Source organism: Populus trichocarpa, chromosome 6 (genome assembly GCF_000002775.5).
Source record: "Populus trichocarpa isolate Nisqually-1 chromosome 6, P.trichocarpa_v4.1, whole genome shotgun sequence".
Taxonomy (NCBI): domain Eukaryota; kingdom Viridiplantae; phylum Streptophyta; class Magnoliopsida; order Malpighiales; family Salicaceae; genus Populus; species Populus trichocarpa.
Window position 1 is genome coordinate 24,598,830 of NC_037290.2, and position 20,733 is coordinate 24,619,562.

The window sequence follows — 20,733 nt, forward strand, 5'->3', positions numbered from 1 at the left end:
TATCAATGTATTAAAATATGAAAAATTAATTTAAAATATTTTTTTCTAAAAAAACACGGTTGTAACGGAAAAAACACTGCATAAATAAGTGGAATGGAGTATTTTAGAAGCTCACTCAGCTTTGCTGATTTTGAGGCCTGAGAGAGAGAGAGAGAGAGAGAGATAAAGGAGTGTTGTGCAAGTTTCAATAGTATACAAATGAACACCCCTAGAAATTGACAAAAACCCATATTTTTCTGTTCACCGCTCTGTGTCTTTTCTTTAAAACATCACCTGTCTCTGGTTTATAGAGGAAGAAAAGGAGAGCTCAGGTGTGCTTTCTCTTCAGGGCTTTGAACATGATGCTGATGCGTTGTGTTTTCCTTTTCTTGTTTAAGTTTTAATGTTCATTTGGACAAAGTTGATTTCTTGATCATGTCCTTATGCACTGCTGGGAGGTTTTTAACGCGTTAATGAGGTTTTTTCCATCTGGGTTCCCGTTTTTTGAGTGATTCTGATCGTGGGAGCAGAGTTTTGCTTAGAATATGCTGTATAATCTTCAATGTGGGATTTTGTTATTCTTAGTCTTCTGTTTTGGCAATTGTTGATGTGGTTATTTTGGGATTTTTGAGGTTTCATTTACTAGAAAGATCTTTCCTTTGATGTCCAAGAAAGTTTTTTTTTTTTTTTCCCTTTCCACCCTCAATGCAGCTTATTCTTGTTGATTCAATTGCATAATAAATTTCATGTTGATTGTAATTTGGTTGTGAATATAGTCGTAATTGCTAGAAATCTGTTTTTCTTGGTGCAGATAAAGTGGGGATTTCGGTGTTTCCAAGAAGGGTTTTGTGGTGATGTTGAGGAAGAGAACCAGGTCGCTCCAGAAAGATCAACAAATGGGTCAGTTGACAATGTCTGATTCTGGTTCCGAGTCACATTTCCAGTCTGATAACATGGGGCACAATCACAAAGCTAACTCCTTTTTCACTGTCCCTGGCCTGTTTGTTGGGTCAAGTCTTAAGGGTTTATCAGATTGTGATTCTGTTAGGAGTCCAACATCTCCTCTAGATTTTAGGATGTTTTCGAATATAGGAAATCCCAGTAAGTCCCCCAGGTCATCTCATGGCGGGCAACGGAAGAGCTGGGATTGTAATAAAGTAGGTTTAAGCATTGTAGATTCACTTGATGATGATGGGAAAGGATCCGGCAAGGTCCTCCGATCATCGGAGAGTAAGAACATTCTTTTTGGACCCCGAGTACGAAGTAAAACCCCTAACTTTCAATCCCGTACTGATTCTTTTCAAGCACCGAAGTCTTTGCCAAGAAATTTTGCAATTTTCCCTCGTACCCTTACCAAATCTCCCCTTCTAAAGGGCAGCTCTGATGTTCTTTTTGAAATAGGAGAAGATCCATCAGATTCAGAGCCCTTTGGAAAGATCCGGTCATGTTCATTGGACTCTTGCAGGTCATTTTCATCCCTGTCTCGGTTGGCTGGCCAGAACTCGAAAGCAAGTTCTGGGAATTTTTGCTTGGATAACGTAACTACCCGAGGCGAATGTCCTCAATTATTTGGAGGAAGCCCAAATTCAAACAACTTTTCAAACACAAATTTGACTTTTACCCCAATGTCGGTTAGCTCTGGCAACGGATTCATCGGTTCTCTCTCTGCAAGTGAGATTGAGCTTTCTGAGGATTATACATGTGTGATTTCACATGGTCCCAACCCCAAAACAACTCATATTTACGGTGACTGCATTTTGGAATGTCAATCTAATGACTTGAGTAATTTTGGCAAGAACGAAGCAAAGGAGATTGGATTGCCCCAGGCTGTTACTTGCTCAAAAATCCCAGGTTCATTTCCCTCTGAAGTTTTCTTGAGCTTCTGTTACTATTGCAACAAGAAATTGGATGAGGGAAAAGATATTTACATATACAGGTTTGTGCCAGTTATCTGTAAGCCTTTTTTATTCTGCCATTTCTAATCACTGAAGGATGTTGATTGGGTCGAATTAATTTCATGCAGAGGCGAGAAAGCATTCTGCAGTTTGAGTTGCCGTTCAGAGGAGATCATGATTGATGAAGAGTTGGAGAATACCACCCATAAATCTTCCGAGTGTGTTCCCATGTCAGGCGAAGGGGAGGGGCTTTTCGAAACTGGCATCATTGATGCTCCATGATGCCCATGATCAGTGAAACTAATGCGGAGGTAGACGCCCCTGATCATCTGTTTTCAAAGAGCTGTTTATGTGCATCTCTTAGCAGCCATGGATGATCGTTTTGTACATTGTTCCCTTCGATGTTTGTGTTTCACCATTCATGGCCATAACCAATGGGCTCTCATTTGGCTAGTTGTTGCTTTCCATAATCCAGGCTTGTATTGCCTTACAATTCATGTAAAACTGTTGCAGCTGATTTTTATAGCCTGCTCGATTTGATTCTTCCTTCTTTAACCTCCATTGCAGCACAAGTTATCGTCCTAAGCCTGCAAGCTCAACAAGTTTTTGACTGAATATATAAGATTCTACGTATTATATACTGCATGTTATTTCCATAGTCGATTGCAGACACTATTTAGCATTACTGCTGTTTGGTTATGAAGGAGAGGCTCCATCTCAGATCTTTTGATGGGAGGACACTAATGCCAATTGCACCGTGGAAGTGCGCATCAAGATTCGCCAGTACTCTTCACAAGAGGAGTGCCCACCTTGGAACAGATGGGGTACTACATCTGTTGTGATCCCATATTACAAAAGTTTCCCCAGGCTTCTGATGTAAGCTCTCATGGCTATGTGATTTGACGTTCTCCACAAATATGAAGTTCATTTTGAATAGTTCTTGCTTGGCTACTAGTTATGTCCAAAAGCAATGGGGGGGACCTCTCACTGTTACGAGATGTTTCTCGTGATTCCCGTGGGGCTCCCATGGTTTTATTTAGCATGGAATTTTATCTTGAAATTGAAGGTTGGAGACGTGGACTACGATCGAGAGGTTTGAGTGGGTTATGGCCCTTATGGGTAGTAGTGTTTGTTTTTTGAAGAAAATATTTTTAAATTAATATATATAAAATAAAAAATTTAATTTTAAAATTAAAAAATTAAAATTTAATTAAACATCCTATGTATTAAAATGATATTTTTATTTATAAAAATTATTTTATATTCGAATGAATTTTTTTATTAATATTATTTAAATTAAAAATATTAATATTAATATACTTTTACATATATATTAACATATCCTGATATATTATTTCCCATATAAATATATTAGTAATTTATTATTTTTTTAATAATATTATATTTTAAAGTATTTTATTAATATTATTGTTTATATATATACAAGAATAATGAAGTATTGTATCATTTTAATTTTTTGTTTTTTCATGGAAAGTGTTTTTTAATTTCTTAAACCGAAAACATTTTTCTTTATTTAAAGCTTATGTTTTTTTTTTACTAGAAAGTGAATCTCCCGGACAAATTTTCAACGGTATAGCACCAAACAGGAAAAAACCAGGAAAAAAAAAACTTTCTAACAAACAAACAAGCAATTCCAGGCATCCAAATGCAATGGTGCTGGAATTGTGGACAGTGTGAGCTCCATCACCTAACCCTTCATTGCTGCAAAAGAAGGGAGAATAGAGCTGACAGTGACATAGTAAAAGATTAAATGTTCTATGAGGAAGCCCTTACTTCCATGTGCTGCTATTACTGTGGTCCACCAAGACAACTACAGAAGACAATCTACAGGATTTCCTTTCGGCGATTCCTCACTTTCCATACAATGTCGAGTCGGGCAGCTCCCAACGCTTCGTTTATTATTTTTTCCTACTTCTATGTAACTTTGACCGCAGTCACATGGCTGCGGGTCTTGTAATACTTGGGGAAGAAGGGAGCTACATTCTAATTTTAGAGCTTTCTGCAAATGCTGCACAATCACTGAAACTACCAAATTCCCCACAAACGATAAGTAATCTTTACCATGTATAATCAAGTCCTCTGCTTCATCAGGCAATGCCTTGTCTTCTCCGAGTTCAAGGTTTTAGGAATTCTTTGGCAAACTCATGAACTCCATGATGTAGAAATTTAGTAGAGTTAGAATATTTTTGCATGAACTTTAACACCTTATCAGAGATAAAAAGACATGTCTTTTCTCTACTGCCTCCGATGTATTATGGTATCAGAAAGTACAAGAAAGCGTCTTAACTCGATAATGGCACGGCTCCTACCCAGACGATCTCTACTTTTTTGAGCTTTAGAAAAGCAACATCTCTTAAATTCCCCCGTCTCTTGTCAATTTTGATTCAGTTGAATGGCGAGCAAGCAGACTCTCTCTCTACCTCAAACCTGTCATTTTTAACTACCGAGCATGCTTCAATCCTCTCTTTTTTTTTGTAACGAAGTATAATTCAATTCTAGATCTTTCTGAAATTACGAGTGTGCAATTTGTGTTTATAATTTACAATAGATCACAGACTTCCTGTCACCAGTAATCTTTACAGGAGCAATGTCCATCCGTGAATCTATGAAATCTATAATTATCCCTAATAACTATTTCTCTATCATAGGCCTGGGATATGAGTTTCATAACTGAGTGACAATCTCTACACATTCGAACACTATTCACAACCCGGATTGGAGAGTTTTCTTGGTTGTTTATAAGACCAAATGCGACGGCCAATCTTTCGCTATGTTGAGATGTGGTATCTGATAGTTCCTGTTTCACGAGTAATCTTCTCTCTATGTCTTGTAACATGCAGAGAATGTCTGCAGATACAAGGTTTGAGGCGACAAATTCATGAACAACTCCATTTTGTTCTATCATAGTGAAACCTGGTTGCTTCGGTACTCCCGTCTCATGTAGCTTTGTTCTCACCTTGCTCACATCATCCCATCTGCCCGCATCTGCATATATATTCGAAAGAAGTACATGAGCACCATTATTTGTAGGGTCTATCTCTATGAGCTGTTTAAATGCCTGCTCTGCTAATTCCACATTGTGGTGACTTCTGCATGCTCTCATTAAGGAACTCCATATAGAGACATCTGGTTCTATTGGCATTCTTTCAATGAACTTGACTGTTTCTTCCAAGTGTCCAACTCGACCCAGGAGATCAACCATACAGCCATAATGATGAATCGTTGGAATGATATTATAGAAACTTCTCAATTTGTTGAAATATTTGTAGCCTTCATCAACTAAACCTCCATGGCTACAAGCAGCTAGAAGAGCTATGAAAGTGACATGATCTGGTTTTACTCCTCTTTCCTCCATTTCCAAGTATAGATCTATTGCTTCCAGGGCTTGCCCCTCCATGGCATATGCTGCCATCATTGCAGTCCAAACAAATACGTTCTTCTCAATTATTTGAGTAAAGATCTCATAGGCCATTTCAACACACCCACATTTCCCATACATGTCAATCAAGGCAGTTCCCAACATAGCATCTATACCAATTTCATTCTTCTCTATGTACACATTAACCCAGATGCCATGATTCAGGGCTCCAACTTTAGCACAGGATGAAAGCAAACTGATCAAAGTTGTCTTGTCAGGTTTTACATTTGAACTCTGCATCTTGCAGAAAATCTCAAATGATTCATTAAACAGATCATGTTTTACATAAGCATTGACCATAGTGTTCCAAGAAACTATATCCTTCTCTGGAATCTTATTGAAGAAGTCTCTTGCCTTATCAACACCTCCACTTCGGCAAAAGCCATCCAACATTGAATTCCATGATGCTGCACTTTTACAAGGTAACTGCTCAAATGTTCTGAGAGCTTCATCAAGTTTCCCACATTTTGCATACAAGTCCAACAGGGCATTCCCAAGAAACCCATCCACAAGCATTCCATATGTCACGATAAAGGCATGGACAGATCTTCCTAAATCAAAGTCTTCTAAATGAACACAGGCTGAAAGTACTGTCACAAGAGCAACCTCATCCGGGATCACATTTTCAAACCTCATTTGTTGAAACAACTCTAAACTTTCACAATAATACCCACCTTGAACATAACCAGACATCATCGTGGTCCACGATACCAAGCTTCTCTCATTCATCTTGTCAAACAGTTGCCTAGCCTTATCTATCTTATTAGACTTCACATACCCACTAACCAAAGTAGTCCACAGAACAACATCAACCTCGGATTCATCACATCTACTCAAAAGACCATGCGCTTCGTCCATTTTCCCACACTTAGAATACATGTCTACTAAACAATTCAGCAAACTCCCTCTAATCCATAGCTTATTATCAACAATGTAAAGATGCAATCTTTTTCCCATTTCCAAATCCTTCAATTTAGCACATGTTGAAACCAAGCTAACCATTGTTATCTCATCTGGTAAAACCCCACTAACCAACATTTCATCAAATAAATCCAACGCTTCCCTATACATTCCCTTCAAAACATAACAAGAAATCATGGTATTCCAACTAATAACATCTCTGTGGGTCATTTTCTCAAACAGCTGGCATACTTCCTTCAATTTCCCACACTTTGAGTACAAACCCATCAAATTGTTGTTCAAAGACTTATTTCTTCCAAACCCACATTTCAAAATTCTCCCATGAACTTCACTTCCCAATTTAACATCGAAATTCTTACAACAAGCATGAATCAAGAAGTGAAAAGTGGAAATATCTAACAACACACCTTGAGTTACCATGTGATAATAACACTCCAAAACTTCTTGTGGACAACCTTCTTTAAGCTTGTTTTCCAAAAGGGTATTCCAAATTATGGATTCTGGTTCATGGGAATAGCTTAAAATCTGATGCGCACAATCAAGATTATTGACAGAGAGTAAAAAGGCAAGAACTTGACTCGTTATTTCAGGGTCATGGATGAGATTTGCGGTGATCAAATGGGCATGAATTGGTGAAAATTCTCTAATATTTGAACAAGATTTTAACAAGTCTATGATCCAATGTGGTCTTAAAACTGAGTGGGATGTTTTGGGATTTAGCGTTGGTGGCTTGTGTATAGAGGGAGAGAGAGATGAGAAGAAGATATTAGGAAGAGTTAGCGTGGCCATGGTTTGATGGTAGACGTTGCTTCCCTCCTTTTTTTTAACGATATTGCTGACATTGGATTGTGCTATTGAATTTACAGTTATGGCCCATTTAAGTGTGAAGCAAAGAGCACCAAGCCCATAATAATAGGTCTGGGCTCTCATAATTACGCTGGGCTATAACGTTTAATTTGTTGTTATTATTATTTTATAAAATGGTATCTTTAGCATTATGTGAGTTTCAGACAGGATCTATTATTTTTAATTTCCAAGACTAGATGAATAAATAAATGGAAAAATCTTATTATATTCAAGACATAACCCGTGACATCCTATAAATTATAACTAGATTTTATTAATTAATATATCACGCCCAATTATATCATCATTCTACCCTCCATTTAAACAACTATAAGAAATCACTAATTTTATTTTGTCTCTCTTTTCTTCTTGGAATCTCTCAATTTTTCAAAAAAAAAAAAAAAATATCCGAACATGAGCTATGAGGCGATGATATAGCGCGATGACGTGGCATGCTAGTTAATGAAACAAAACAGTAATTTGCAGGATACCACATAAAATATCCCTGACAAATAGATGAAACCTCTCAGTGAAAATGGCAATGAAAATCACAGGCAAACCGCTTTCCATTTTCATGCAAGTTGGAAGCAGAAGATGATCACCGGAGCCTATTTCAGCTGTGCACACGATACTTTCAGGCGCAACACTCACACACCATCACAACAATCCCACACAAGATAGCTGGAACTTTGATGCACACCTATCTACTATCTGCTTGCTGCACCGAACCATGATGATCTACAGCACCTTCCGACACGGACATAACTACGACACTTTCATTTTCCCTATAAACATCTGCTAACAAAATACAAGGAAGAGGACACTTTATTCGCATGACCACCACTTTGACTGGAGGTTTCTTGAGTACGTCATTCAATTGGGGGAGGATAAAAGGAAGACAAAATGGATCAGGAAAGCGAACGGGGAAAGAAAAGCGAAAACACAAGCCCTCCACAGGATCTCAGATCCTTCCACATCCATGGATATATATACATATACATGGATCGAGATGCAATTTTATTGCTTTCAGCATAGAAGTCTTCATCATCACCGTTGTTTGTTTTTCTAGCTGCGTTGTCCTTGCAGCCACTGCTCAGCTTCTTGTTTGACGAGTATTATAGGACTTGCAGTTCATGCATTTCTGAGCTACTACATGGAATTGCACTTCTGAGGACTTTCCACAATCATTGCAAAGGATCCAAACCTGCAGAACAGTAATATCACCAGTATTAGTATATTTAGCAAACAGTAAGCCGGGGAGTCACCTTAGGAAAATCTGACAATCAAAGCCTCAGATCTGAGCGCACATGATTTTAATGGGTTCTACTAACCATTTTATTCAGGTAAGGTTCTGGCATTGGTGTGGCTGCAATTTCCATGTCGAATTTCTCCCATACCTTAGACATATCACAAACTGACTTCGAGCAAAGAGGGCAAGCATATCTGTAACAGTAACAAGTAAAAATACTGTGTGAATTTCTAAACGGTTAAAGAAACACAATAGATACCACTGGAAAAGGCTGCTGGAAGGAAACTCACTGATAATGATCCCTCATTTCCTTTAAGCAGCTCTCGTGAATGGTGTGTCCACATGGCAAGACAGTCACATCATATCTCGACTCAAATAAAAACTGCAAACCATTTGAAATACAACATCAGTTAGGCCCCAGTCACTATAGACCAAAAACAATCATTCTCAATCATAAGGAACAAACCATAACACAGAATGAAAGTTATAATCTATATCCAAACCTCAAAGCAGACAGGGCAGTCATGATGCATCGCGCCCTCTACACAGGGGTGGCTATTCTTCAGAAGATTCGAGTAGCAGCAGCCTTCATGGTTGATAGTACACCAAGAACACAGGAAAACGTCATCAAGTTAGTTGAGTTGTAAGCACCCATACAATTCCAATCTAAAACTAGAACTAGTAATGACAGGAGAATTGTAGCTTACCACATTTGTAACAATGGAAGAAATTCTCAGGTCCTCCAATTCTGCCAAAGCACACAGTACATGCCAGTCAGATAAACATAATTACATCGAGCTAGAGAGAGGCAAAAATGTACAAGCAGAGAAGCATAGTTACATAAGTGAGGTTAGTGAAAGAATGAAAAGATGTGTGAAGGATATGACTATCTGAAAATTACTGAGCTTTCAGGTGACATGGACCTTTTCCTTTTATTATCAAGGAAAGTCCTCAATGAAGTTCGATAATTTAATCAATAGTTTAGTGAAATAAACTTGGTCAGAAGCTCCCAGCATTATTATCTCATCAATATGTTCAAAAGGAAAACCAAACAGCATAAACAAGTATACCTGCAAATCCCACAGCCATCACAATGATACTGTTTCTTAGATGTCTGCAACAGAAGCAAACAAATTTGATTTGAGTCAGCAAGTTCATCTCAACAACTTACGAGACAGAAAAGATATGCAGAATCCTATAACAAGCACAATCTCATTATAGCACACTATACTGAAAGCTGGATGCTGCCAAATTAATCCCTTCATTTCATGGTTAACCAAGCTACTAAGGATGTGACGTTAACCACTTACATCATCATCAAACAGCTTGCAAGTCTCACAGAAGTACTTTCCCATGCACACACCACAGTTGATACAAACTTGTTGAACCTAGCCATCACAGAAAACAAGTGAAACATGAGTTGAGTAGCCAAATGCTAATTAATAGCACAGGATGAAAACATAGAAAAAAAAGAACTGCCTTAACTTCAGGTTTAGGGAAATTTTTTATCTATTAACTACTATAGCAATAACATAAAGCATGACTATCCAATTTTGACTTCTAAGGTTTCCTATCATCAGCCTTTGTTCCTCTTCCTAGATGTTCTCAATTTAACAGTGACATTTACAAGTTGTAAGCTTGGGATCAGAGGTCAGAATTGGTCCTGCTAATGAGAAAAACTTGATGCAACACCAATAATACAAAAACTTAACTCACCTCTTGTTCAGTGCCACAAAGCGAGCATATCACCTGAACAAACACAAAAGGAGCGCTTTAGCAGATTATATGGTAATATAACAATGAAGATTTACTGCAAGAAGTCACAAAGGCATGATCAAAGAGAAAGGAACATGGCTACCTGTTTGACTTCATGGCGTGGCATGTCATGTCTATGCTTCTGATCAACATTGATATTGTTCTGCCCACCAAATATAACAGATCAGCGCGTATTCAAAATCACCAAAACATATTGAGCAAATTATCAGCTCGAGCAACATGATCAAATACATAAAGCAATTTTAAATAAAAAAACTCACCTTCGCCTCGTTATGACAATGACGGCAATCAAATACTTCATTACAGCAAGGTGCTCTGATGCGGCACCTTCTCCGATAGTGCAGGCATCTGATGACAGAGCACGTCATATTAAGCTAGTATAATGGCAAAAAACTATTGAACTTTGCTAGGCAAACAGGAACAGACCCATACCCATATTCCATTAATCCTTTATCTAGTATTTGAGGAGTTTCCACATTCATTGATTCTTCTGAGAAGATGAAATCTTCATTAAAATGCTGTGAGCATGAGCCCATTTGTTGAAATAGTCTGAATTCTTGAGGATCAAAACTCTTAATATCTACTTCTGCCATGGCAATATCTTCAGGCAATAATAACTATTGAGAAGTTGGCAAATAAACCTGGAACACCTGCGCATTGAAACAAATTTAGAAAAGATTCTAAAACTTCAGAAGGCATATTTAGCACCCGATCAAGCCACCAAACACCCCATGAGCTTTCTTGTACACGTCTGCAGATCAATTGAAATCAGCAACAACATAATCCAACTAACGCTGAACAGCTCCAAAGTCCAATCACCAATACTCCAAGAGAAGAATCATCAAAACAAGAAGATATATAAGTACAACTACAATGCAGCACTCAGGAACTCCAGAGCCTTCAGCCATTAGTAAGAATAGCATTGCATGATCACTCGATTCCTTGAAGAAGTCCCAGAACCAAAGTCCAGTTACTCTGGACATGGCAACCTATGGTAAAAGCAATACATCACACAATCAAACGTGTTCTGAAAAGGAAAAAAAAGACGGGGAAACAGTGAGAGAGTGAAGAAATGGGTTATTTTGATTGTCCATCAAGGACAGGCCTACCTCAAATAGCAACTCTGAAACCCAGTCTCCTCTGAGAATTGAACTTACCAAAACTTAAAAAGAAATTCTATCATCAGCACATCAGAGGTTTCCCTCTTGTCAAAGACAGCCCATTTGAATCTCAGCCGCTCCCTCTCTATCTAAATCATGACCAGGAGAATTATAACTTTATGGGACAAACCATGAAGGAAACTTGCTCCTCTAATTACCAATTTCCCCAAACAAAATAGCACACCTTTCTCCAGACTAAGGACACTGACACTCCCAGGTTCAAGGTATAAACAAGGTTGAAAAAAAGGAGAAACAAACTATCAATTCCTATTGCCCATGTTTCCATCGATAATAAATGACACAGGGAAACAATCACTAACTTCTTCTGTAAACAATCTCGAATTCTGTTGGATGAAAAGAGAGTAGATGTGGAAGTTCTGAGCATGATGGCTGGTGAAAGGATGATATAACAGACCTAGCTCTAACTGTGGAAGGAAGATTCACTGGTGAAGCCATAATCATTATTTCAGTTATTAGGTGTTTCAACCCCCTGCTTCATTGTATGTTTATGTTTAGAAACACGAGAAACAAACAAGTAGCTCTTTGTGCTTAGCTTACACCCCCAACGCTGGTCAAGATGGCATTGTCCACGAAGAACACGAGAAACCTAACTTTATGCAGGCACCTACCAAACTTGAGCACATGAACACCTGCAATTTAGGGCATATCCTGCAGAAAATCCCTAAATATAATGCTTACCCCAACCCTTCACTGCACAACTTCAGGATTACAGAAAGGACCCTAACTACACCGACTTCTCCACCCACAAGATTTCTGAACTCCACTCACAACATTCCTGTAAAACTCCAGAGTAACAAAATGCTAAAAAATAGCAGAAATTACAAAAGAGCCATCACTGTTCTAAGCTACATCCCTCCAACAAAATCTTGGAAAGTTAGTCCTATGTTAAGTAGATATCTTCCAAAAAAGGGAGAACATGATATGAAAAATGCATTTCTTTTCTTTTCCATCAAAATTTGAATCAGTTCACGGCAACCTCAATCTACCACCAAACTATAGACCTAAACTACCTTGAAAACAGTTAAATAAGAGTGCCACATACCCCATACAGAACCTCTCTAAGTTAGAAACTCTCCCCGGGACTTCCACCTTGAGAATCTTTAGTTTTGTACGTGTAACATTAGTAATCACAAACAGCTCATCGGAAAGTTCATTTCACGTTAATTCAAAGGGAGCTCTGAAATCCGCAGAACAGTTGACGAATAATCCACGGAAAAACAATAAATTTCCGCCGATTTTTAACATTCACTTCTGTGGATTCAAGGTCTCCCTAACGAAAAATACATAAAATTCCACAAGCACTTCCTTTCTCAAAATTCAATAGACAACTACACCTATCCAACCACCAACATCCTCAAGCCAAAAATACATTTCACATAAAAAAGACAAACAACAAACATCACTATGCATCAATTAAGCAAAATAATAGACAAGAAATAAAATCACAAAAATTTTCTACGTTATTACGCGATTAACATCACATAAGGACACGTCACAATACACAGACGAAAATAAATGAAAAACAAATTCTAACATTAAAACCTCACGTTTCCCGGTAACCTCAAACATTAAACGTAATCACATTTTCCGTTTCTTGCACTCAATTTTCTTAGAAACCAGACAAAACTTAAAGTACGTCTATATGATTATTTTAGCACGTACCTCACAAAAATTAAGCTACGATATAAACAAACAGAATTAAAAGAGAATATTATCAAATTGAGTGAAATTTTTAATCAGAAAAACGAACTTTCACCGCCGATCCGAAGTTTCGGTGGTTTTAACGGTAAGATCCGATTGTTGTTCTCGGAGCTCCGTTCAAAAATCTCCTTAAATCTCGTGTTATTTCTTAGAGAGTGTGCGTGATGAGGAGAGAATATGAGGGAGATTTGAATCTGAGTCTGGTTTTTATAGGGCGAGAAATTCGGGTTATGAGAGAGGAGAGATTCGAGAGAGTTCGAAATTTTTTGAAAGTGAAAGCTGTGTCCCTCTGGTTCTTCTTTTATTGACTGTTGACAGGTAAGGGCACAAAATTACGTAAACAACCCTTGATACGCTAAAATATCTTGCATTTTTTGATCTGATAAGTGGCTGGGTTATGGTACAACTGCATCTACGGAAATATATTGCTTGCTCCTTGCTCGCCTTGATCATTATTGACTTTATCTATGGGATCATCAGTAATCATTATTGACCTGTGCTGATAAAAAATTAAGAAAAAAAATATGTTTATGGACAATTTGGATTTGATATTTAGGGCGGTATGAAACCATAAAAAAAATATTAAAATAATATTTTTTTAATTTTAAAAATTTTAATTTTAATTTTAACATTAAAACGATCAAAACATAATAAAAATTTAATTTAAAATAAAAAAAATTCAAAAACACAATTATATTGTGATAACAAAAGAACTTAATAAATGAGTAAATCATCATCAAGGGATTTCTTTAATAGCATTATTTTGCTGGGAGGGCGTTAGCTTTTTATCTTAGTGCATTTTAAAAATATATTTTTTATAGTATTTTTTTAAGGTTTTGATATATCAATGGTATAAATAAAAAAAATATTTTAATATATTTTAAAATAAAAAATATATTTTAAAAGTACAGATATATAGGTAAATAAAATTGTTGAGTCATTATTTTAAAAGAACAAAAGGATATTGAGTTTATTTTATGGTTATACCTTACAATTACGTAATTATGATGAATCTTTTTAATAGTTTATTTGAATTATTAGGAAAAAGACCTTCGTTTAAATGTCATTCATTGCTAATAATGATTGTGGATTTTGTGAGATGGCAACAAATTAATGGTTTGTGAGTTGTTAGTTCATGTATTAGTAAATACAAGATTGGATTTCAATAACGAACCCTCTAATACTATTTTCAAAAACATGCCAATCATTGCTACACGATTATTAAAAGCCTGTTTTTTTTTAAAAAAAATATATTTTTAATTTTTATTTTGTGATTTTAAATTATTTTAGTATTTTAATATTAAAAATAATTTTTTTAAAATAAAAATATTTTATTTTAATAAATTTTCAAATTAAAAATATTAAACCAACTCTAAATGAAGAAGGCTACGGTACTTACAGTGAGCATGCTCCATAGAAGTTTTCTCCGAACAGATAAGGCGGTCACGTGTAAAATAGGTCCTTTTCGGAGAAGAGAAAGGTATGATCATCTTGTGAAAGTGAAATCAACGGTCGGCGTGTGAGACAAGGATAGACCTTAGCGTGATGTGATCATAGCTCTCTCTCATTGGGAGAAAAGTCAAAGCCCATCCCCTGTCACCGAGTTTGTCTTAAATCTTTTATGCTTGACACGTGTGCGGTCGGCGGGCAGACTGGGTCAGGATTTAGGCTAGGATGACGTGGATAGATTAGACTGGTATTAAAAAAATATCTTTGACAATCTGTCACGTAAATTGCAAAATTGGAGAAAATGGCTCATGCTTATCCCTAAACCAAAAAAATAAAATAAAATGAATTTGATAGGGATCCTTGAATATTAAAGGATAGATCTTCGTGCCTGAAAATTTTCTACAGACTACGAGTACATGATGTGGAGGGTAAGATCTAGTAAATCCAAGCCAAAGCGGATTGAACATACGTGGAAATGTTAGTCACGTGATATATAATTGCAGGATACTCACCGTATTTTGTAGTAATATTTAAGTACATTGTATATTATTTTCATGGTTGGTGAGAAAAATAACTAAAATATCTAACATATTCGTTAAAACTGATTTTAAATGAATTTTTAAAAATCAATTATATTTTAAAAAATAGTATTTAAAACCAATAAATTAAGTTGAGAAAACAAACTAAAAAACAGAGACTATTTATAATCAAATTGAATCAAACAACTCGTTTTTTTATCTAAAATATAATCAAAACTTTAATGAAAAAGGTTTTAAAAAAACTCTTCTTGACTTATTTAATTTTAACAAATATAAAACCAAATCAATTAATCATATATTATTTCAATTTGATTCGGTTCAATCCATACTCTAAAAAAAAAATATTGTTGAAATCAAATTATTTGAATCAATGCTCACTCCTATCCACGTTCGCTGTTGTTTTTTAAAATTTGAAGTTTGTATTTTATATATATATATAATCCATGTAACCAGCATATTGCAGTTTGAAAAGTCTTAACCCTTTATCTAATCTAATTACATGGTTTAAATTAATAACTATTATAATATTAAAAACTATCGCCTATCTATCTAATAACTACGTAGTATATTTTTTCACTGGTTTATATGCATCAGGACGAATTAGTCTCTCTTTTAGCGGGCCTTGAACAAATCTTTATATATATATAAACAAACTAACTAATATAAAATGTTTTTTTAATTAAAATGATAATATTTTTTTAAAAAAAAATAAATTAAAAGTTGAATTTTAAAATAGGCAAATTAGATCAACCATGTTAATGAATCAACTCAAGTCTTTGAACACGTGGAGTGAGTTTTTTCCTTCTTCTAGTTGATCTTTAACTAAACCAATTCAGGTATCCAATCAGCTGATTACAAGTCAATCCATCGTGTTAGCCTGGTTTTACAACTAATATAATGTTTTTGAAGGGCATTCAGGTGTTTACCGTCTGGAAAACCACCGCGCCCGGTGGAGATAATGACATTGTTTTCTTTTAAATTTGTGTACGTGGCAAATGTGTGACCGAAAGCTTGATACATCTGTCTCAAATTATTGCACAAAAATCAGTGCTAATTATTAAGCTAATCATTCTCCTCGACCATTCAAGTTTTTAAACACGGGAGTAAATGATACGTGGCATTAGATGTCATCATCGAAACCTTCAACACTGGCCTTGACCCATAATTAAGCAATGGTACGTGGCACCATGCTTGTTGTCGAGAAAACCTTAACCTTAATCACGAGCAATTAATTGATCACGTTCAATGCACGAATCTCGGGTGCATGCTACAGTGTTGTTTTGTGCAAAAAACATTTACGGGGATAAAGCTGTAATTATTGAATATTTATAGCAATAAAATGATAAAAAATAAAAAAAATTAATAGAAAGAGATTTTTTTTTATATAAAACTAAATATAATTTGTTCTCTCTTATATTACAGGTACCTATTAGTTATAGTTTTACCACTATAAAAATTTTCATCATATATCGATTGAGAGCTAAAAAATATTTTTGCAATCCAAGAATGTATCATCCTTGTAAAATATGAAATATGAGGAGGGAGTTGAGAAAAAAAAATTAAGTATAGTATGACCGATTACTTACGGTATCAACAATACAATAAAAATAATTTTAACAAAATAAATTCAATGATATTAAACAAGATCACTAACATTGTTATATAATTCTAAAACCTCTTATAATTTAGCATGTGGCTGTTGGAAGCTTAAGTCCAAATATGTTGGTTATGACATTATTTGAGATTGTGGTGTATATTTTTTAAAGTATTTTTTACTTGAAAATATATTAAAATAATATTTTTTTTATTTACTGTATCAATATATTAAAACAAATAAATAATATTAATTTAAAACTTTAAAAATTTTAGAAAAATCAGTCTAACCACGCTTCCAAATTGTCACTAAACCAATTATCACTTGTTACTGCTCTTGCTTCTTGTTTTTTTTTTTTGGAACCTCCTTTTAATTTTCATCTCGAGCTTTTCCATTTTTTATTCATCTCAAAAGTTTTTTTTTCTTCTTATTCTGTGGGCATACGCATCCATGTGATGAAATTAAAATTTTGAATTAATAATATCTGACTATGACAATGTTACGGGTACATGGATTTGACACGTAAAAGCGAGACCAGCTCCTTGCCACTGTTGATGTTTTTGGCAACTTGTTTGTCCCGTTGCCTTAGATGGGTGTTTGAGAAAGAAAAGCCACGTGTCATACTTTTAATGGCAGCGGCATTTAAAGAATCCAGCACCGTTGTATAGTAACGAACAGCATTGTAGTTCAATGAAAAAAAATATGTGGAAACAGACATCCATATTAAACTAAAAAAAAAATATCTGCGGTGCTGAAAAAACGAAGAGGCAGGAGGCAAGTAATAAATATTAATCTTGTGCAGGACAAGCATTCAATTTGAAGACGAAGAGTTATAGCAGTTCACCTGTCAATTTGACAGAGAGGAGACCGGCCGGCGGAGGAGTGGCCACCCCATGTATTGTCCGTGAACCAATGTCTTCAACTCGATCACTCGTGCATGACTTTGTCCTCTGCATCGATAATTATGATCCATAACTGTCTCTCGGACATTAATTAACCTTTTTTTTTAGATCAATTTTTGTTGTGATCACAATTTATATAAAATTTTCATTTTTTTTAACGTTAAAAAATATTTCTGAGTCTAAAAATATTCATACATTGGCTTACATGTTTTTAAATTCCAATTTAAGTTTTAATTTGTTTTAATGTCAGATGAGTCTTGCACTTCATTCTTATAATTTAAATTTTTTATATGAGAAGATATTTTAATAAAATATTAAAGCTTTAATATAGTTTTTAAATCTAGTTTAGCTTATCAAATAAACCTAGTGCCCCATTAATCAGAGGCATGGCTAGAGCCGAGTTTGCTCCTGAACCTCTCAAAAAGAGGTTCTAGTTAAAACTTATCTAATGAATTTTTTTTATTGTTAAAACAACATTGATAATTTTATAAAAAATCTAAAATAATATCGTTTCGTTAAAAACCTCAATACACTTGAGTCAACTCATTAATTTGTGAGTTGATATACCCACCTACCAACTCGGGTATTAGGTTAGGTCATGAAACAAGCTAAATCTTGTAATTATGATTTATAATAATAAAGTTATTAGTAGTTCAAACCTGATTATTAAAACAAAATGATACTGATTATTAAGACAAAATGATAGTGAATTTATCTAAATTTAAAATTGAAATGAAATCTTAATTAAAATGATATATTAAAGAGTGATACAAAGCTATTTTTAAAGACTCATTCAATGACTTAAACTTCCACCTTAATTCTTCTATTGCATATACCAATTACTCCATCGTTAATCATAAACTCAACCAAAATCTGAATCTAACGAAGACAAATGGGCTCCTCATCTTATACTTGTTAGCATACAGGCCCAGCCCAAATTACGGTGAAGACAAGTCCAAGTCGACGACGTATTGTAGCCAATTATTGGGCCACGAACACAATCTCATGGCCTCACTCACACAAATATGCGATATCCCAAAGCCCAAAACTCTAACGGATTCACTGAGCCCAAGACCAAGAGGTAGAAAATTGATTGGATGGTCACGAGCGATGCGGTGAACCAGGAGCAGAATGGGGGGTGTCCCTTGCCGGCCTGCCCCCTGTGCCGCTCTGCCTATACATAGGATAGGCGCCGACGGTTCAGCCATGAGAGACGTTAAAGCTTTTGGGCCCACACCTCACATGTCTATGTCGCTCGCATACTTTGTCATTTTCTCGGACCCCCACCACTGCTATCCCTTCAAATGTTACGTCACCGATATTTTTCTCAGGTGGGGTATGGCTCAGGCCTGCAAGTCAGCCGGTGCCCCTCGCGTTGTACAGAAGCCTGATGACCTCACGATTCGTTATTACGGTTAACATCCTTTATTTATTTATTTTAATTGTAGCAATGATTTGTTACCAGGAAATAATGTTTTGACCTATAAAAATGTCACCTGAGGGATTGGTTTTATGATTTAAGAGGTATGATCCAACAAAAATTCTTACACAAGACTTTATAGAATCGTTTGAATTTTGATTGAAACAGGTTCACTCATGGATATATGTTTTTTTTTCATGATTTGTTATCGTGAATCTAATTTCATGTTGGTGTAATTTGTAAATTAACGAAAAAAAATAAAATTTCTAATCTATGTCAGAAAGAAACACTTCTTAATTGTCTATAAATATAAGTTTTTATTATGTAATAAATTAAGTAAAAATTATAATAGATGAGCTCTAGTACCTGATGAAATATTAAATGAAAATTTAATCTTTTTGTTTAAATCCAACTATATTTAATTTTGATTAATAAAAATTCAGTTACTCAAAATTTATCTTATATTGCTTTATTTTACTCGTACCAATAAATTCAGAAATAAATATAATAAAAAGAGATTGATTTTGAGTTTTGGAAACATAAAATATAATTTTAAAACACTTTGATTATCAAAACCCAATAAATAAATAAAATAAATGAAATGAGCTAGAAATTCTGACACATTTTTCTCGTCAAAACGGCACTCCTATATCTAATCAACAGCTTAACACAGAAAGAGAGGGTTAAAAAAGAGGTTGAACTGGTAGATGAGGGGAGGAAGAAGCGGCAACTGCCCATAAAAGAAGTTGTCCGGCAAATGCTGCTGTACTAACTGACTCGTCTGACCGAGAAATTGTAGCCTTACAAATACTAGAAGACTTGCTTGCTTCTATGTTCTATCAATTCATATACCTACCCCTCTAATTCAAGAGCCTATATAGAGTAGGGCCTACGACCCCTCTCCTAAATTTGGTCCCTCTTGAAAGGAATATATATATATATATATATATATATATATAGGTAAAAATTAAAAACTGTTCACAAATGCGATGATTGTTTGGATTCCAATTTTAGGGTTTGAAACAAAGTTCATATGCGGATAGGATAATGTTGTGAAGGAAAAATGTGATGCTTGTTTGAAGTCCTATTATGGGGTTAGTGACTAATGTGTGTTTGTTAATGCATTATATTATATGAAAAATATTTACTTATTTAAAAATATATTAAAATAATACTTTTTCAAATTTTTTTATATATTAATACATTAAAATTATTTAAAATATCTAAAAACATTAATTTAATATCTTTACATAAAACATCTTGGAAAGCTGGTTGCACAATATTATTAAACAGTTTGTAAAAGTAGTACAATAAATGTACTTTTGTAAAATAAAATTCAATAAAAAATAATATTTATTTATTTATTTTTAACATTAACATAATAAAACCATATAAAAAAAGTGAATTTGATATTTTTTAAAAGTAAAAAAGCATTTTAAAACACAAATTACACCGCATAAACAAACATATTATTTGAACTAAAATATTGTTTAGGTGAAGAAATATAGTTAAATCATCCATCCTTTTAATAAGTGGATGGAAGATAAAATTAATCTGTACAAATATTAAAATTAATTCCAAAAAACAGTGTTTAATTTGGGACGACTATTTCAAGGTGAGACATTTACTATGGTGGGCCTTGAATCCTTAATATTTAACAACCGACAGCAAATTTCAAGAAAAGAACCTCCTCAAAGCCATTACCTGTAAGAGCACCAACCTGTTAGGCTGTTAGTTTTCGTGGGGTTTTTAGTCATGGCCAGAAAATAGAGCCGAGTCATCGTGAGAAAGAAGCACCAAGAAATTTGTTATTAAAACTAGGAAGGAAGCTTGTTCATTCAT

General features: G+C 34.9%; 3 protein-coding genes across 6 annotated transcripts; 1 reads left to right on the forward strand and 2 right to left on the reverse strand.

Annotated features, from left to right (window-relative positions):
• The first annotated feature begins 105 nt into the window (after positions 1-105).
• Positions 106-2,519, forward strand: LOC7495731 (FCS-Like Zinc finger 10). 2 transcript variants are annotated; one of them, XM_002308593.4, is made up of 3 exons: positions 106-311; positions 791-1,915; positions 2,003-2,519. In XM_002308593.4, exons 2-3 carry the CDS (start codon positions 834-836, stop codon positions 2,154-2,156), a joined length of 1,236 nt encoding a protein of 411 aa, XP_002308629.2. In that variant the 5' UTR covers positions 106-311; positions 791-833; the 3' UTR covers positions 2,157-2,519. The 2 variants fall into 2 exon arrangements, with proteins under 2 accessions (XP_002308629.2, XP_024460331.1); XM_024604563.2 differs by lacking the exon at positions 106-311 and adding an exon at positions 316-457.
• Positions 2,520-4,458: 1,939 nt separating this feature from the next.
• LOC7471555 (pentatricopeptide repeat-containing protein At3g22690) lies at positions 4,459-6,654 on the reverse strand. The gene has a single exon (XM_002309543.3). The coding sequence runs from the start codon at positions 6,652-6,654 to the stop codon at positions 4,459-4,461; it is 2,196 nt and encodes a 731-aa protein (XP_002309579.3).
• An 885-nt stretch (positions 6,655-7,539) lies between these two features.
• LOC7495732 (probable E3 ubiquitin-protein ligase RZFP34) lies at positions 7,540-13,259 on the reverse strand. 3 transcript variants are annotated; one of them, XM_024603978.2, is made up of 12 exons: positions 13,037-13,259; positions 10,538-10,755; positions 10,366-10,453; positions 10,188-10,247; positions 10,046-10,078; positions 9,640-9,717; positions 9,400-9,443; positions 9,037-9,077; positions 8,833-8,915; positions 8,620-8,711; positions 8,412-8,523; positions 7,540-8,284 (listed from the first exon to the last, which is right to left on the reverse strand). In XM_024603978.2, the coding sequence occupies exons 2-12, from the start codon at positions 10,696-10,698 to the stop codon at positions 8,174-8,176; spliced, it is 903 nt and encodes a 300-aa protein (XP_024459746.1). In that variant the 5' UTR covers positions 10,699-10,755; positions 13,037-13,259; the 3' UTR covers positions 7,540-8,173. The 3 variants fall into 3 exon arrangements, with proteins under 3 accessions (XP_024459746.1, XP_024459745.1, XP_002309580.1); XM_024603977.2 differs by having other exon boundaries at positions 12,949-13,259; XM_002309544.4 differs by having other exon boundaries at positions 10,538-11,094; positions 11,215-13,258.
• Positions 13,260-20,733: the final 7,474 nt, after the last annotated feature.

Coding starts and splice junctions, on each gene's coding strand:
- LOC7495731 (XM_002308593.4), top strand. CDS start 834: ATGTTGAGGAAGAGAACCAGGTCGCTCCAGAAAGATCAACAAATGGGT. Junction 1,916..2,002: donor AAAGATATTTACATATACAG/GTTTGTGCCAGT, acceptor AATTTCATGCAG/AGGCGAGAAAGCATTCTGCA.
- LOC7471555 (XM_002309543.3), bottom strand. CDS start 6,654: ATGGTAACTCAAGGTGTGTTGTTAGATATTTCCACTTTTCACTTCTTG.
- LOC7495732 (XM_024603978.2), bottom strand. CDS start 10,698: ATGGCAGAAGTAGATATTAAGAGTTTTGATCCTCAAGAATTCAGACTA. Junction 10,248..10,365: donor ATTGTCATAACGAGGCGAAG/GTGAGTTTTTTT, acceptor TTTGGTGGGCAG/AACAATATCAATGTTGATCA. Junction 9,718..10,045: donor TTTGTGGCACTGAACAAGAG/GTGAGTTAAGTT, acceptor TGTGATGGCTAG/GTTCAACAAGTTTGTATCAA.